The sequence below is a fragment of the Cynoglossus semilaevis genome, chromosome 14, assembly GCF_000523025.1.
Source record: "Cynoglossus semilaevis isolate Cse_v1.0 chromosome 14, Cse_v1.0, whole genome shotgun sequence".
NCBI classification, from domain to species: domain Eukaryota; kingdom Metazoa; phylum Chordata; class Actinopteri; order Pleuronectiformes; family Cynoglossidae; genus Cynoglossus; species Cynoglossus semilaevis.
Window position 1 is genome coordinate 19,100,347 of NC_024320.1, and position 16,753 is coordinate 19,117,099.

The following is a 16,753-nucleotide window of genomic DNA, read 5'->3' on the forward strand; positions in this document are numbered from 1 at the left end:
GTGGCTTCTTGTCAATCCTTTTGTCCAAGAGAACAGGAAAAGTTTGGTAAAGGACTGGTTCAAAGCCTGTACTTTTTTTGTTTTGTTTTGAGAGCAGCAATAACAGGATGAAATACCAGCTAAACAAATATAGTTGCAAGAGCAGAGCATACAGCCTGAGGAAAAGCAATTTTCACAGCTCTGTTTGCACTCCCCAGTTGGAGGAGGATATATAGAGTCAGTTTGGTTTGAGGAAACTGGAGCACACTCAGAAGAACTTGGACTGCTGGCTGTTGCAGTGTGTTCAGGCAGCTGTTGGGTCAAGCTGCGATGGATGTGGGTTTCTCTTTGCGCTTGGACGCGAAGGGGGCAATGCGGACCGCAGTGGTTTCTGCCGAGAGACTGCAACTAAGTTTAAAGAGTGAGCTGAGTCAGGAAGAACAGGCCCTCACAAAGAGCAATGGGAGCCTCAAGGAGACGCGCAAAGTTGGGTACTGTACTAGTCCGTGTTTATCAGGGCTTTTCTTTACCTTAGTTTTCTACTCATGATGGTGGAGGATACTTTTTACTTAATAATTAGTGCTTTTTTCTCAACAACAAACAGTGAGCCTGAAGTTATTAACTTGTATTTAGAAACAACACTTAGTAGTTTGTCAACCAGAATGTTTCCTGTGTTTTAGCTAAGTGTTTCTCTCTATTTATTTAAAGAGATCCAGTAGTAGCTGATCCTCTTCTGTTTCTGTTTTAGACCTCATTTAAAGTTACAAAGACAACTGCTTTAAATGATAGTGACTAGGCTGTTTAATATGTTTGCTATTAGCGATTACTATCTAATCCATATGTATGTCGTAGTTCTGAAGTCTGTAACATTGTTGTAATATTACAATCACCAAGTTTGTCATGTGTCAGCATTGTCCTGTGACAGCATTGATTTCAGCCACGGTGTGACTTGTCATCATCTCTATTGTCATCATGTGAGATCCTCACAGTTTTGTTAAAAAAAGAAAAAGAAAATATTTCTCATGTGGTTTCCTGCTGTTTTGTCCTCTGTTAATGTTCCATTGAATGGTAAAGAGCAACGGCAGCTGGAATGACCTTTTAACCTGTGGAGCTCACACAGATCTGACAGACATGTGGCTTTCACATTACCTTTGGTCTAGGTTCTCGACACCGTAACAGGTCCTATCCTGTGGATTTGACCAAAATTGTATTTTCGTCACCAGGAATGAAGACCTTAAAGAGATGTTGGAGAGCAACAAAGAGTCACTCAAACTGGAGGCCATGAAAAGGGTTGTTGGGGTGAGTTCCTCATATATTTACCAAACATGAAGCTTCAAAATGATATAAATATGGTAATTTTCCTTTTTTTTTGGTTAAAATCTTTATACCGTTCACACAATAATTGAAGACAATACAAATATGTATCTTTATTTTCAGCTCATCGCCAAAGGGAAAACTGCATCAGAGCTGTTTCCTGCTGTTGTGAAGAACGTCGCCAGTAAGAATATAGAGGTAAACACCATATTTACTTTATTCTCACTGCTGGATGTTGTGATTCACTTGAGTATTGTGCAACAAAAGTATAAAACAGGAAGGTATTTCTGCTCATTAAGTGAAAAACATTGTAAAAAGAAACCCCTTTTTTGTTGGATTTCTAGAAATGAGATTATTTCTGTCATCAAATGAATGGAGTTTCCTTTCAAATGTTCATCCAGGTTTGGAAAAGAAAAAATCTGATGGAACCAGATCAAACCCTTTTGTAAAGTATCAACATTGAAAAATCCAGTCAAATAAAATGGCTCAGCATTTGACGAAAATATTATGATGAATATCAGTTGTTGGAGAAGCTTGAGCTTAACATGACTTTATTATGAAAAATCAGACTCGGACTCAAACTTTTGAATGTATTCCAGTAGTTTGTGTCTACTGTACGTCCTGCGATTTCTCTTCCTTGACTGGTTTTGTTCCAGTGTCTTTACTCCTCAGGGACCGTAAACATTCCCTTTAGTTTGTATTTTTCTGGCAATTTTCCGGCACTGGAGTGAATGTATTATATAAATGTTGTTCTTCCAAAAAAGCATCAGTAGAGACACGTCCAGAAGCCATTGCCTCAAATCCTCACTCTTCATTCAACCCTAAATAAGTGGTTTATTTGGTTAATCACAGGAGGGACCAATTGCAGCCAAAACTGTTGCTGAAGGATGACACTAATGTCAGATATTCTCCATCAATCCGTGGTTTTTATCCAGACCAGACAGATCATGCAGTAAAACACAAAGCAGTGGTTCTAGAGTCCTTACGCCCAGAGCCTGTGAATATTGATTAGCATCAGCGTCCTATTTAAGAAGCCAGTGGGGTAGCATGTGAACATGGGGCCTAAAACCAGGCTCCGTGTGCGTGGCATGTAGTTGATGCAGTTCATGGCAGGGAATGGGAGCAGGTGGGTGGATGTAATTGGCAGAAGAGAGCCCACAGTCACGTCTGCTCTCTCCCCACCTCTTACACACCAGCTGCTTAGGTAATCTAAGGTCCTAGTCTTTCATTTCTTCCTTCTATCCTGTCTCCTCCGCTTCCTCTCTCTTCTACATGGTTTATCTCTAGATCTTAAAATGCTTCTTTCCCATGTGTTTTTGACTCCTTCCTTCCAATTTCTTGTCACTTTGACCCAACATCAATTGTCAACAACAGAAACCATCTTGTAGAGTGCATTTGCACAAAGGTTTTGATTTCCATTTTTCACAACTGAATGGAAGGGAACGTAGTAGAAAACAAGCAAATGATTTATCGACAAAGAGAGATTTTACCAGACTTCTGTTTGCAATGATTTTATTGATGTTATTTGGTGCAAGATGACATGAAAATACCTTAATGACACTCACAAATTCCCTTTATACTTGTCCCTTTCCCTTTATCAGTGGCTGTCACCGCTGTAGTAGACAGCACTGTTATTTATGCAATTTTATTCTCCTCTAAATCGTTGGAACAAAAGTGCAAATAACAGTATGTAGATGCATGTATTTCACACCTGTATTTTTTGTGCCTAATGAAATTTTAAAAAATAGTTTGTATCAAAACATCGGTTAATTTTGACAGCCATAGTAATAATATTTGTCCATACAGTCATGTCAAAAACCAAAATGGTAAAATGTGGCCTGACCTCAACTTTCAAATTACTTAAAAATTCCTTAAGCGAGTAATCATTTTTTCATAATCACATTTTCCCGCTCAGTAACAGCTCTGTATTTTAGTTTGTGTCAGTCAACAGAAGAAAATCATTTGGTCCTGCCTTAAATTTGAGTGACATTGAAACAAATATTTGGTGAGGAGTCTTCAAGAAACAAGTAATAGTGGAGGGCAAAACCGTGGATGGAGGACCAAACAAGTCCATTTCCTATTTTGGCAAACAACAGAAGAAGAACCTATTAAATATATACAGTTCTCCCACTAGACAAAACAAGCAAAATGAAACCTCTTTTTTTGCTGTGCATGAGTGCAGTCATTTTCCTGCTGTAGTGAAGTGCTAACATTCTTCTTATTCACTCACTGGTACAATTACACTTCTTTCATTTACTGTATTATTTACTGTTTTGTTTTTGTTTTGTAGCTGAAGAAGCTTGTTTATGTCTACCTGGTGAGGTACGCAGAGGAGCAGCAGGACCTGGCTTTATTGTCGATCAGCACCTTTCAAAGGGCCCTGAAGGTAACATGCTCTTCTGTTAAAAAATAAGTTGTTAGGATGAAATTCATTTGGGTATAAAATTTTTTTTTTTGGCTGAATTAGCAAGAAACCTGAAGACAATTTTGAGGACCACCAAGTTTATTCTGGTGGTTAAAGTGCTTTTTAACAGTTACCAGCAAATTGAATACTACTTTTGAAATAGAGACATGAAGTATTAAGTCAGAATGAAATCTGACTTGCTGTGTCTTTTCGAGACCAAAAATGTAAACCGCAGAAAAAGGCTTAATAATGTGACTTATACTTCTGAAAGAATCTGACCTGGAAAATAAGTGTCAACTTTCAGTGAGACATTTGAGGATGTTATTTATTTATAGTACCATCATGATTACAGGTATGTTCATCTACATTGTAGAAAACCCTGACACTTCACTGTAGTAGTTGTTACTAATAAAACCTACATGGCATTTTGTTGTTTCTTATTCGCGACAGGATCCGAACCAGTTCATCCGTGCCAGTGCTCTGAGGGTCCTGTCCAGCATACGTGTCCCAATAATTGTCCCAATCATGATGTTGGCCATCAAGGAGGCGGCATCTGACATGTCTCCATATGTCAGGAAGACCTCAGCACATGCTATCCAGAAGCTTTACAGGTACAGTTCTACTCCAGCCTTGATAAACCATCAAGTTTAACTGGATTTGATGTAGGATCTGATGACATCTAGTAGTAAGAGAATCTATCTAATCTATCTATCAATCAATCACCAACATGTCCAATCTGGCCCACAACTGAATTCCAAAATAAACATTAAATAATAACAAAAATTCAATTTTTAATTAATTAATTAATTAATTAATTATATTTGAGTGTCGGTCCAACAATGATAGTTTGTGACCTGTGTTCATTTAATGAATAGTATTTATTTAACCAGGTAAAATGTCACATTGAGATAAAAATCTTTTCTACAAGCCGAAATGGCAGCAGCATGACGCTTAATAGTTTCATCCTAAAACGTCAGACTGTACAAAAACAGTCAACAGTACAAACTAATAAAGACAATATAAAGCTGTTTGCATAATGTGAAGATTATGTTATGTCATATTTTGGATACATATTAATTGTGAATTTATAAAAATATTGAAATGGACCAAAAATATCAAGACTACCTGCAGTACCTCCTCAGATCTGGCAGGGGTTGCAGACTGCCTGTTGAAGACCTCTCCTTTAAAGCAAGCAGTTAAAAGTAACACCTTAAGACTGTGTCCTGCTGTGGACAGCCACTGAGTGATTACATACACAACCTCTATTAGCAGCTAAAGTGTGCTCATGGGTAGTTGATTGTATTTGTACTCCGATCTGCATTCAGAGCGCTCTCAGGAGACATGATTTAATTTGTAACTCCATCAAGTTTTCATATTATGTGAATAATTACCATTCTTCGACTGACACTCGTTCATGTCTCTGTTGTGACAACAGCCTGGACCCAGAGCAGAAGGAGCAGCTGATTGAAGTCATAGAAAAACTGTTGAAAGACAAAAGCACCGTGAGTACACACTGGTTCGCACCGTTACACTGTACATTTTTTGCGGCCAAATCAAACCACTGGAGGGCGCCAGAGTCTAGCCTTTCACCTGTTTGCTCTGTCTCTCACAGCTCATTCGGCAATGCCATGGTTTGTTAACAGCCACTTAAACCCACACATCTTCAGATGCTCCTTGTTAAGTGTCTATTTGAAAGGGATTTTCTCACTGATGCCAGTGTCGGCCTCATTTTCTCAAAAGGCTAACTTTATTACAAATAGACCAGAACTGAGTCCGATTCCCAGATCCTGTGCTCTGGTCAGCCACGGACACAGAGCCGAATGTCCATCAGAAGTCATTTGTTAGCAGGTTACTGTAGGAGCTCAAAGTGGAAGCTAATGGTGGTAAAAACCCAGTTTTAATAAATGGAGACATGGGCTGAAGACTGACAAACACATACAGTGGAACCACAAGATACAATCCGTTCCAGGACCAATTTCGTAGCTCAAGGTGCTCATCTCACGAATCATTTTGTCCCTTAAGAAAGAACAGAAAAAAAAAAAAAAAGAATCCTTTCCGGCCCTCTAAAAAACTTCTTAGGACTCACTTCACTATTATGATGAATAATCCACAAAATAGAGAGAAAATCACGTAGATAACGCAAACACAATACGGAAGAGTTGCGGGAGATGTGTACTGAAGTTGACAAACAAGAATGGGCTGCTCCGAGTGCTCGGCCACCTAGCGTCGGCGTCTATAAGCGTGCTCGCATCTCAAATCTTTACTCGTATCTCGGAATACTCGTACGTCGGGACGCTCGTATCTCGAGGTTCCACTGTACCTTTAAAATATGAAATATGCAAACAAAAGATGCTCTGAAAATGTGTATTCATAGTGTGTACAAATTATTATACATACAAAACAAAGCAGCATAGGCCAAGGGGGGGTGGGAAGCCCGATAACAGATGCATATTTAGCACAGGACGTTAACGAAGACGGATGACATCTCCCGGCTGGGGACAGAGGGACAGAGAGCGCTATCATCACACAGATGCACTATCAGCTGATGAACGGTGAAAAACCTAAACATAGGACCCAGGTTTATTTGCGAACAAAATACACATTTTATTGGTATTAGGGTGGACCTTGAATTCCCTCAGCGGGGGAGAGTACACTGAAATTATACAGATATTCTACTAGAGCACATCTGTTGGTTGATCACAAAATATATCCAAGTACAAGTGATAAGATTAGTCCAGGTTAATAATGTATTTTGTTGAAATTGCTGTAACTCTTTCTAAAATAACCTTGAATGACATTTAAATCTCTTCAGTGGTAGTCTACAGAAACATTTTTTTTTCTTTTTAACTCCAGTGTTTTTTTTGTTTTAAAAAAAGGACCTGGACATGTTTGACTCTCTTATTAAAAAGTACACTTCTTTTAATGGTTTCTTCTTATAGATGGATTTGTGTTTAATTACGTCGAACGGCACTCGCTGTGAACTTACATTTACAGAAAGTAATGAGTTTTATTTTTGTTCGTCTTTTTTTTCCCTTCGATCTGAGAGTAAGGAGGCAGAATAACATTTAGACATGTCACTTTGAAGGTGCAGCCATCGTACCAGCTTCAATCATCATTATCTACCAAGCCGGTGAATTTTAGATATTTTTATCCCTTTTTAAATTTAACAGATGTCGTTTCATTAAGTGTACCTGTAAAAAGTATCCATCAGTGTGGTCCCACCTCTCTGAAATTAAATAGTAAAATAAAAAGAAATGAAGTTGCTAATGTCAGCTTTTACTGCTTTTTATTTATTTTTTTCGTTCTGCTGTAACTTTGAAAAGACATTTGGCTTAAAATAAGTTTATTTTAAAAACAACTTTTAGTTCATAGGAGTACTTTTCCTAGTGTAATGTTAATCCATCAATTGAGGTGGGAATTGGAGAAATCATTTGTGTGAATGCTCTTTAGCTGGTGTCATGATGTTGGCTGTTTAAAAAAGGAAGCATTTGGTTAACTCCGTGGGCTGTGCCGCTGCCCGGGCCTCCTGACGTCTGCCTTTACAGATGTGCCTGTTTGCTTAAGTAGCTGTGACACATGGGAGCCTGCTTATAGGCAGGATGGTTTAAGAGGAAAATGGGAAGGCCTGATGACAGAGACAACATAGGAGTTTGTGCAGCTGTTTTACTGTGATGGATCTATTATCCAGCCATTACAAGATAAATGATCGATCCCTCCCGTGCTTCCCCCTTGTACCTTCTGCAAAATTGAAATGAGAAGAGAAAGGAGGGGCCAGGGGGTGGCGGAGTACTATGATTAGGGGCTGGGTGAGACGCCCATTAATTTAAGAGGGAAGAGAGGGAAGAGTGCGGGAGAAAAGCGAGCATGAGGAGGATAGGCCGACCCCACACTGGGCCATCAATCAAAGAAGCGCACGTTGTCTCTGGCGTGATGACCCAGCACTCTCTGCCTCTCTGGCACCCTAATTAGAATTCATAGCAAAATAGATGCAAGGAAACGGTTCGGGCCCTTCATAATTTTATAGGAAATTTATTGTTATTAGAAGAACCATTTGCTTAGTGTGATTTTTCCATTACCGGCTTGTCACGCAGGTAGATAATATGGTAGGGGGAGGAGGAGGAGGAGGGGGAGGTGTATGAACTCCATAGATTGGGGTGTCAGTTTTGTTGATGGTGCATGTAGTTTACCTTGGAGCAGTGTCTAATGGGGGAAGTTGGTGGAGAATGCACAAAGCCTTGCAGCAGGATCCACATGCTCAGGAACAGCGTTGACTGTAATAAGCTCAGAGACGAGGGAGGTCTTGGGAGAACGACAGGCGAGAATAATGCCCCTATGTATAAACGCACAGCAACTTAACACCGAACAGATGGAACTTAATTGACTGCTTTGAGTTACGGAAGAATCTGTGCCAGAGCTCTTTTATAAAACATACAATCCTGTGATTTACCTGTCGGGGCTTTAGTAATGCCATCTATCAGCCTCATCCTTTAAACAGGTTCAGCCACTGTTAAATATACTTGACTGAAGTACTTTGAATGTCTACACCATGTTTAGTAGATCATAGAAGTTACAGGAAAAACACTGTGAGGAAAAGATTTTATTTGTCACATTAAGCTTAGATTATAGCAGTGTTTTTCAACCTTGGGATCACGGTACCTCATGGGGACACCTGGAATTCGAATGAGGTCACCTGAAATATTTAGTAATATATATCTATTCAACTAATTATTATTCTTTTAAAGATTATGATTAAAAACACCACACACAATGTTAAACATGAATATTAAAAAAAACAGCTTCTAAAGATATCTGACCTGGTCATCTTGATTGACGGCTGCAATTACGTGATTGAACAAAAAATGTCATGTGGGTCGAATATGGGGTTACAGGGCAAAAAAAGGGTTGTGAACCACAGGTTTATACACATAGCACTACAGTTCTTTGGACTCACTCTTAGAGACAAATCACCATTGACTGGTGAAACTGGAATGTGTAACAGTAGTCTGTGCAGAGAAATAAAAACAACTAGTGACAAAATAGATTGATTTATTATATTTATTTTAGGCTTATTCAAGGACAACACAGCAAGTGTTCCCACTTAATTTTTGCTTTCAGCCACATGACTCACAAACCGAGTGTTTGACAACGTTGCCTGTTAATAGACACTCAAACTAGATACTACTAATGTTTTTGTTTTTTTTTGTAGATACTACCAATGTTTTTGTTTTTTTTGTTTTGTTTTTGTTTTGTTTTTTGGCAATAAGACAAATTCTAAAATTAAACAGAACTGAAATGAATGTAAAATCTGTTATTGTGTGACCGAGTGCAAAAAGAAGTTTAGTACAAATCCAGGATGTCACATTAGTTTTCATTGACTTTAAAGCAACAAAGGTTTTCACATCACAGGAGCTTCAAACTGTCAAGTCTGATTGAAGAAACCTGCTTTGTCTCTTCTCTGTGGGGATAAATAAATGTGTCTGCCAAATTTGAAGTCCCTCACCTAACGCTAAATAAATAACATTGTTCACTTCATGAGCTCTACGCCAGAATGGAATTTCTTCCAAACCTAACTGCATGTAGATAAAAGAAGCCGTATGTGTTCTCCTGGAGTTGTTTATTTCCCAAACATTGATTCCAGCTCACTCTCCGTCTGAAGCTTTATTTGTTCTTTTCCTAAAAAACAAACAAAGTGATTTAAAAACATTTGTTAAAAAAAACAAAGAAAAAAAAACAATGAATCACTTCATTATTTGTAGTTCCTTTGACACATTTTAAAATCATTGAACTGCTGGATGGAGTACAGATAGGAGAAAATTCACACACAGGTTCACAACTTCTGGGTTGAGGCCAAAACAACAGTGAGGGGCTTCACCCTGGACAGTCCAGTAGTCCATGACAGGGACACGTGAAAGGACAAACGACTCAGACACACTCAGAATTTTACCTATGGTCATTTTTGAGTGGACATTTAACCTTACTATTTCTAATCTGCCTGTTTTGGACTGTGGGTAGAAGAAACCAGCAAACCACCGAAACTGCCCCGATCTCTTCTGCCACCGTGTGGCCGAAAAACAGATGTTGAATAAAAACCTGACACGGCCTTAATATCAGTAGGAACAATACAACACTATTTTAGATGACGACTGCCTTCAGTCTACCGAGTTCAGACCCAGGTGCCAACAGGACCAAAATCTAGACCTTGTATATCAAACTCAAGGCTCACGGGCCAAATCCAGTCCATCACATAGTTTTATGTGACCTTGCCAGAGTTTAACATGCTAAAACTTGGTGTGTCTTATATTCATGAGGCAGTGTCAGTGATGATGGAGTACAATAATTATTGATATGAGATAAGAATGCTAAATGTAGCCTCCAAGAAAAACAGCAAGTGTTCAAGAATTAAAGACTGTAACTGTGTCAGGGAATGTTCACCAAAGCTACAGCCAAACATGATGCGACAGTTGAAGCAAGTTTTATTGTGACTGGAAAAAAATGTGCAACCTTCAGTGTTTTTCAGATGTATTTTTAGAGGTGGCGCATGCTAACGGTGTGTGAGTGCCTTGAGACACTCTAGAGCCATTGATGTGGCCAACTTTTTATGTGTAACAATATTTTTTCTTTCTTAATATTAATATTTTTTAGGCAAATAACGCCTCCCATCCTCACCGTTAGGTTCAGTGGATCTGTCCAGAACTCACAGGAAAAAAAGGATCTTATTTATTTCCCGTGAAGTAGAGTACTTGAAAACACTCCACTAACAACACTTAGAATCGCTTAGTGAAAGTTTGTATTAACGTGTGTACAAAAATGTTTGTATATCTTGTGCAGATGTCGCTATCGCCGTCAATGTACAGGCGGTTTCATTGTCAGTTGCCTAGTAAATATAACTCGTTTTCTTAGGATCCTCGAGTGATTCATTCATCACTATTAGCAGTAGCAATGTCAAAAAAAAAAAAAAAAAGAAATACTGATAATGATTCAGATAAGTGATCAGGATTTTTCCAGACAGTAGCTGGACCAGTACACAACAGACACCCAATCAATGCAGGCTCATGACAACGCAGATGGGAGAATGCTCTGGGATCCCACAGGGCCACTGGGGGCCAGAAGGCTTTAATTGAGAAGATCACATTCTGCTCCCATTCTCTTCTTCTTCTTCACCCTTGCCTGCCCGTGATAATGCTGTTTGCATATTAATACACTACCATGTCAACCAGTCAGTGTCACAGTCACTCCAGTCAGTCAACACAACCGTGGGCGTTTCCCTCCCACCAATGAAATACAGTTGATTATTAGCGTTGCTTCTTCAGGTAGTTGTTCTTTTGTTGTTCTAATTTCTTGACCATAAAATTACATTTTTTTTAATATTTAATAGTAATGAAGAAAGTTGGCAAAAACTTAAACCGTGATAATTTTCCTTCTAATTATCAACTAACTACCTAACAGGCGTAAGTCGGTGTATTGTAATCAGAGTTGTAAATTGACATTGTGTTTTTTTTCCCCCCAAGTGCAATTATAGCACCTGTTCTGACTTGACTGGGTAATATCAGATAAACGTGACAAACGGCTCATTTCCCTGGAGCCTCTATATAAAGACTTTGACTTGTAAACTACTGTTTCCTCTTAACTTCTCTATATCAGCCCTGTGAATACATTGATGTGCTCAGGTATCAACAACAACGTAACATAATTCTGATGATGAGCTTTGTTTGTTTGTTTGTTTGTTTGTTTCTGACTATTTCCTGCTTTGCTTCTGCAGTTGGTGGCCGGCAGTGTGGTGGTGGCCTTTGAGGAGGTTTGTCCAGATCGCATTGACCTGATCCATAAGAACTACAGGAAGCTGTGTAACCTGCTGGTGGATGTGGAAGAGTGGGGCCAGGTGGTCATCATCTCCATGTTGACCCGCTATGCAAGGACGCAGTTCATCAGCCCCTGGAAGGAGGTGAGACACTCGTGACCCGAAGGACCGACAGTTGGTATCAGTGTCAGTAATAATAATAATAATAATAATGATAATAATAATAATTTTGAAAGCATAAACGTCTGAGCATTTTTTCCGTGTAAACAGGCTGGTCAAACATTCGTAATGACCATAACAGTAAAATATTGTTCTTCAAAGTTGGAGTCGTTTTTTAGTTTCTCAGTAAGAATCTAGTTATTTGTGTTTTATTTTAATATTAAAACTATGTTCCAGATGCTTCATTATTGGGTCACCAAAAATCATTACATTTAACTTTTGACTAATATTTATTATTTAGTAAGGTATTATTAGATTTCAGATGTAAACTGTTAATATTGAAAAACAAAAATTTCACAAATTATTTATTTTATTGTTATCTGTGGTTAATTTGATTTGAGAGAACACTTTAAACTTGATATATTTTGCTGTGTCTTGTTTTGTTTTGTAGGGTGCTGCATTTGATGAAAACAGTGAGAAGACTTTCTATGACTCTGACCATGAGGAGAAGAAAGATCAGACAGAGGCCAAACCTTACATCATGGATCCAGACCACAGGCTGCTGCTCAGGAACACTAAACCTCTACTACAGAGCAGAAACACTGCCGTGAGTCAGCAAAAACTTGACATCAACAAACAGCTGTGATAGTTCCATCAAGTCACTCATACTTTAGAAATGTTGGTGTTTACCCCCACAGTAGAGACAGGTGATCGTTGATAATGAGGAGGTATAAGAACCATGGTGAAAGGCCAAGGGCTTATGTGTGATGTTACCATTGACACTACTCTCTTGTTGGGTTGACAATGACTTGTGCTTCCACTGGTGCCAATCACATGTTTTTTTTAAATAACCCATTACAATTCATATTTAGCAGACACAACGCCTCTACATAACCATCAGCTCTACAGGTCACAGAAAGTGTTTTTGTTCCTGTGAACGTCAACCAGGGTTCTACTGTCTGTCTGTAGTTAATAAATAGGATGTCCTTCAGGTTGAATATTTGTTATAAAATATAAAAAAAATTGAAGAAGAAGAGAGGCTGGAGCTAATGGCAGTGTTAGCTTGGCCTCAACCTGATCAAAATGGACTCTTAAAAACTAGTGTGCTTTGTGGAGGTGTGGCATTAACACGTCGCTAAAATAAGGTGTGTGACCTCTAACATGCTGCGTACAGGTGTAGCGTCAACGCTACGTTAATATGCTTCATGGTAACATGCCAGCAACATTACCACAGCTAATGCACTTTCCAACCACTAACACATACAGTAGCAAATTTGCTATTACTAACATGTTAGGTGCTAGCACAGCGCGACACTACGATGTTACTTATATCCAGTAGATAATTAGCAACCAAATGAATCGTGGACTATAATACTAAAAAACACTCAATACCAAAATAATGTTTATATAGTATGTATATAAATAATGTTGCAGAGTGCACCAAGATGAGAAGAAAAACACCCTTCAGCAATACGCACACACACACTTGCACTATACACACGTCTGTGAAAGCCCAGTTCTGCAGTAAGTGCAGATCTCCATCACCCTGGAATCTCAAGGTCCCTGAAGGCGCAGAAGAAAAAAATGTCCTTAAATGAGAGTGTTGATTAAAATGTGACATGCTGTGTCTTTACTCACAACAACACGGTGACATCCTCCATCTTCACAGACGCATGTACCCTCTCCTCCTGCCTGCAGTGATGGACACACGTCGCCTGGCTATTTAAAGCCTGGCTGAAAAATTACCTTTATGGAGTCATGTCATAAGTGCCTTTGCAGAGTCCTGTGACATGCATGTGAATGAAGGTGTTTTATTTTAGCTGCGGTCGACAGATGGCTCATGCCATTGTAGGTGGTTTAATAATAAGAAAGCACTTAGAAGTTTGAAAGTGCTTTTCAAGTGTTAAAGAAGCATAACGTCAAGTTTGAGGAACGTGGAGAACAACACGAGTTTTTACCTTCTGGAGGTTGGCTGAAAATTGAAACGTGTTATAGAAAAGAGATGGGGGAGGAGAGGGTGAAGAGAGACATTATCTAAAAGCTATTTCATTAAGGCTGTTTTGACCGTCATGATGTGGCCATTGAACAAGTCTGCCTGAACTGCTGTATCTTCACCTATCTATATCTGCACGTGCTGTGGTGCTGTCATCTGGAACATTTTTATTTGCCATTGGACAACCTCAACCTTTTTATGCACATTTTTAAATGTTCACTAAAAATGCAATAAAGCCCAAATAAATATTAATTAACTAATACTATATTACAGTAATGTGTAATTAGATTCAATCAGACGTAGTCCTCTGTAGGACCTGTGATTCTTTTGATGTTCTGGTCAGTAATGGAGAGCTGAAAAGCTAAAATATTCTTCTAACCCTTTTGTTTTTAAGGTGGTGATGTCTGTTGCGCAACTCTACTGGCATCTGGCCCCAAAACAGGAAGTTAGCATCGTCACTAAGTCTCTGGTTCGACTGCTGAGAAGCCACAGGTAACAAAAAAATGTTTTTTCTGAAAGGGCCTTTAATCTGTAACCTGTCATTTTACCTGTTCTTTGAAGAGCTTTCCTGGAGTGTGACAACGTTCTCTGCTTCTTTATTTTCAAAGGGAGGTGCAGTATATTGTCCTGCAGAACATTGCCACCATGTCCATTCAGAGAAAAGTAAATAGAATTTTGTTTTTGAGAAGAAAATGAGAAATTGTAGAATTGTAGAATTGTGTGACGTAATTGTCTTAACAAATGTCTCCAAACAGGGAATGTTTGAGCCATTCATGAAGAGTTTCTACGTCAGGTCTACAGATGCCACACATATCAAAACCCTGAAGGTAACCGCAGCCTGCCTTCTCTATGTCCTCTAAGAATCTGAACACCGGGCTCTGTTGACGGGAGTCGGCTCTTTTTGTTCACAACAAATTACCTTCAGAGTCGACTCGTTCATGAATGTTCAATTTTAGGACAATTGTGGCTTGCAAGTCAAAAAGTTTGCCCACTCCTGGGTTAGACTATAATAACAGGCCTAATTTAATTTTTTTAAATAAATGTATGTGCTTCTACAGTTGGAGATCCTGACCAACCTTGCCAATGAAGCCAACATCTCCACCATTTTGAGGGAATTTCAGGTATCTACTTTTCCATTTTTACCAAACCCTCTCTGGTCTTTGATTTTGTTTCTGTAAGTTGTTTGCATTTACATTTACATTTACATTTAATCCTTAATCCCATTCCCTGTAGACCTATGTTAAAAGTCAGGACAAGGCGTTTGCTGCAGCCACAATCCAGGCCATTGGCAGATGTGCCACCAACATCTCTGAGGTGACAGACACCTGTCTCAACGGTCTGGTTCTGCTTCTTTCCAACAGAGACGGTAACTGATGAGCTACACGACATGTGCTGATGGTCTACGTTGTTTTTTTTGTTTGTTTTTTTCTAACGTGTTATCTTCTCTGTCGGTGCAGAAACTGTCGTGGCAGAGAGTGTAGTCGTCATCAAGAAGTTGCTTCAGACTCAGCCCACTCAGCACAGTGAGATCATCAAGCACATGGCCAAGATCTTTGACAACATCACTGTACGATCCAGACGCTCGTTGATGGTTCTGTCGATGGCATTTTGACTTTTTGTGCGCTTTCTTTACAGTTGTTTTGTCTAACTTTTTGTCTCAACTCTTCCGACTCTCAGGTACCCATGGCTCGAGCTAGCATCCTGTGGCTGATGGGAGAGTACTGCGAAAAGGTGCCAAAGATCGCACCAGATGTTCTTCGTAAAATGGCCAAGAGCTTTACAACAGAGGAGGACATTGTCAAGCTGCAGATTGTCAACTTGGCAGCCAAACTCTACCTGACCAACTCTAAGCAGGTGAAGTATTAAAATTAGGGATGTACCGATACAGATCGCAGTATCTACCATACGCCATTCTTCATTGTAATATTCGTCCTGGTACTCAAAAACAATCCAATACTCGCTGTCCTAATGGGTAGTTTATATACACAGTCAGACAAGACGTACTGTGAGATTTGCTCTGTTATAATTTGAAAAAATTCTCAAGTTTCCCACAGAGCAGTATGTAAGCCTGTATAACTTAATAAAATATTTATTAAAGGTATCAGTAATAGTACTCAGAGTACACATTTAAAAATGCTTTACTAACTTATTACCCTAATAAGGATCTATTAGTGCTGGATTAATGTTAAAAACGTTTGTGTTTCCAATTAAAACTAAAGGTTTAAACCTCATTATGAGGTTTTTTGAAATGTGCCTTTTCCACCTGGGTCACACTGCTAACCCAGTCCACTTTGTGACTGTGCTACTGTGTAGCTTTGAATTAGACCGATTTAACGCAATGGTGCGTCCGTGAGCACAGCTTGGCGTGCACAGGCCCATTCGGTTCAATAGGGTGATTCTCGCCACAGTGCTGGTTTATGAACCCAAACGCCGCCTCTTTAAACGGGCAGATCATTAAACCTCCTGCTTTTCTGTAATATGTTGCCGAGGAGTGAGGTAGACACAAAGTCAATTCTGTAAAGGATTCGGGCTTTTATTCCACTTTCATTATGTTTAGCTTTTATGTCTGCCTAAATAATGTATAACCGTGCGAGGGCTCTTTCTCCCTAATGTTGCTCAGAAACAGGGATATCAGACTACATCATTAAAAACAACAAGGAAGAATTACGACGCTCGGAGGGAAAGTCAACCAGAGGATTTGTGTTTGAAATGAATCTTTTAATAAGAGCTGATTTTTTTTTTTTTTTTTTTGGCATAAATATTTTTCTTTTTGCTTGCCTGTGGTTTGTTACCTTTATTACCATGTAATGTTAACACTGTGAGACTACACTAGGATCAAGTTAAGCTGCTTCAAAATTCCACAGTCTTTCTAACGCTGAAACTTTTTGAATGATTTATTGAGATTTTTCTCAGATTTTTACGTGACTCCTCCTCACTTTAGAGGGTTCATACGTGTGTCATATCTCTAGAATGGCTAATGGAACGACCAGCCTGTGGTCACCACCTGATCTGTTTCTCTGGACATGGATGAACAGGGATTTTGAAAGCATCAAAAGTATAAACCGTTTAAACTCTGATCAAATAACATTTTAGTTAATATAAAGAT

General features: G+C 39.0%; 1 protein-coding gene across 3 annotated transcripts in view; it reads left to right on the plus strand.

Moving 5' to 3' along the window:
* The window catches only part of ap3b1a (adaptor related protein complex 3 subunit beta 1a), a 51,250-nt gene that overhangs the window by 4,879 nt on the left and 29,618 nt on the right, over nucleotides 1-16,753 (plus strand). The window contains exons 1-15 of one of the 3 annotated variants that reach the window (XM_025061980.1): nucleotides 73-470; nucleotides 1,203-1,278; nucleotides 1,417-1,491; nucleotides 3,584-3,679; nucleotides 4,148-4,308; nucleotides 5,133-5,199; nucleotides 11,457-11,639; nucleotides 12,106-12,261; nucleotides 14,042-14,139; nucleotides 14,256-14,310; nucleotides 14,403-14,474; nucleotides 14,706-14,768; nucleotides 14,881-15,013; nucleotides 15,105-15,214; nucleotides 15,325-15,501. In XM_025061980.1, the coding sequence (XP_024917748.1) occupies nucleotides 310-470; nucleotides 1,203-1,278; nucleotides 1,417-1,491; nucleotides 3,584-3,679; nucleotides 4,148-4,308; nucleotides 5,133-5,199; nucleotides 11,457-11,639; nucleotides 12,106-12,261; nucleotides 14,042-14,139; nucleotides 14,256-14,310; nucleotides 14,403-14,474; nucleotides 14,706-14,768; nucleotides 14,881-15,013; nucleotides 15,105-15,214; nucleotides 15,325-15,501 (1,683 nt within the window). In that variant the 5' untranslated portion in view covers nucleotides 73-309. Of the gene's footprint in view, nucleotides 1-72; nucleotides 471-1,202; nucleotides 1,279-1,416; nucleotides 1,492-3,583; nucleotides 3,680-4,147; nucleotides 4,309-5,132; nucleotides 5,200-11,456; nucleotides 11,640-12,105; nucleotides 12,262-14,041; nucleotides 14,140-14,255; nucleotides 14,311-14,402; nucleotides 14,475-14,705; nucleotides 14,769-14,880; nucleotides 15,014-15,104; nucleotides 15,215-15,324; nucleotides 15,502-16,753 lie in introns of those variants that run through there. The other 2 variants (XM_008325695.3, XM_008325697.2) reach the window with 2 other exon arrangements.